A 1043-nucleotide genomic window follows, 5' to 3' on the forward strand; every position below is an offset into this window, starting at 1 on the left:
ACAATATGTAACAAAAAAGTGATTATTGCAGTATCATCATCATCATTGATGTAATGATTTCATTCATGTTTTATTAAAGGTTTAAAAAAATTGTCCGTACCTTTCTAGGCCAAAAAGCAGCACCGAAATCAGGGAAAACCGTCGCCCCACCAGCCTCAACATCACTCATCTGTAATGAAGAAAGATTCTCAACATCCAACTTTCACCGCAAAGCAGTACAACATGGTATGCCATCAGAGTTTCACATTTTTGTTGTGGAAAAATATTTTTAAAAAGTACTATATAATGCAGAATATGAGTGTGATTCTTTAATGCAAAAGATACAAATTATGTCCAAAATAAAGGCAAGTTAGAAACAAAAGTAATACTAAGAAGCCAATTTTCATCATTGTATTGTATTTTAGTGCATTTCTTTCTTTTTGCATTTGTGTAAATATTGTAAATAGCACTACCCAGAAGTCATGGCATGTTTGGTGCCATTTACATTTATGCTATATAACTATATAAAGAGAGTCTTGCTTTTATTTTTATCATTGTGTTGTCTTTTAATGTGCTATGTAACAGTCTGGATTAAGTGTATCTGCTATTCAAAGATATTATATTGTCACAAAATATGCACGGTGGCCTTAAAAACGCTGTGAAAGTATAGTGCACCGATTCTCAAGCAAGACGCCCATTTTATCCAGAACAACTGTTTGAGTTGTTTATAACTTTTACAATTGATACTGACTTTTCCAGGTCTATAAATCTCACTTTTAAAAACCGGGCCCCTCGTACATCCAGACAGTGTGAATCCTGGTTCTTCAACGCAAACAAACAGTTGTTCAAAGTGTGAATTCAATTTTTTTTTTTAAATCTATATTTAGAGTTGTTTGGCTTCTTTTGATGCGTGTTCTGTCTTGTTGTCCCTGGTTGAGAACCCTGCTGTAGTGTCGTGTTCGTGTGGATTTATATTACAAGACCTGATGCCAAGACGAGAGCAATACAAGGCACCACAAGATACACATACTTACATAATTTAAAAAAGTAGCCACACGATTTCC

The 1043-nt window shown here is 34.3% G+C and overlaps 1 protein-coding gene across 1 annotated transcript in view; it reads right to left on the bottom strand.

Moving 5' to 3' along the window:
- LOC107575930 (prolyl 4-hydroxylase subunit alpha-2-like) overlaps positions 1 to 1043 on the bottom strand; it is a gene marked incomplete at its 5' end in the record, with an annotated part of 11108 nt that overhangs the window by 1896 nt on the left and 8169 nt on the right. Inside the window, 2 exons of the mRNA XM_016262239.1 lie at positions 101 to 169; positions 1014 to 1037. Of these exons, the coding sequence (XP_016117725.1) occupies positions 101 to 169; positions 1014 to 1037 (93 nt within the window). The remainder of the gene's footprint in view (positions 1 to 100; positions 170 to 1013; positions 1038 to 1043) is intronic.

Source organism: Sinocyclocheilus grahami, unplaced genomic scaffold (assembly GCF_001515645.1).
Source record: "Sinocyclocheilus grahami isolate Dianchi unplaced genomic scaffold, SAMN03320097.WGS_v1.1 scaffold3018.1, whole genome shotgun sequence".
Lineage (NCBI taxonomy): Eukaryota > Metazoa > Chordata > Actinopteri > Cypriniformes > Cyprinidae > Sinocyclocheilus > Sinocyclocheilus grahami.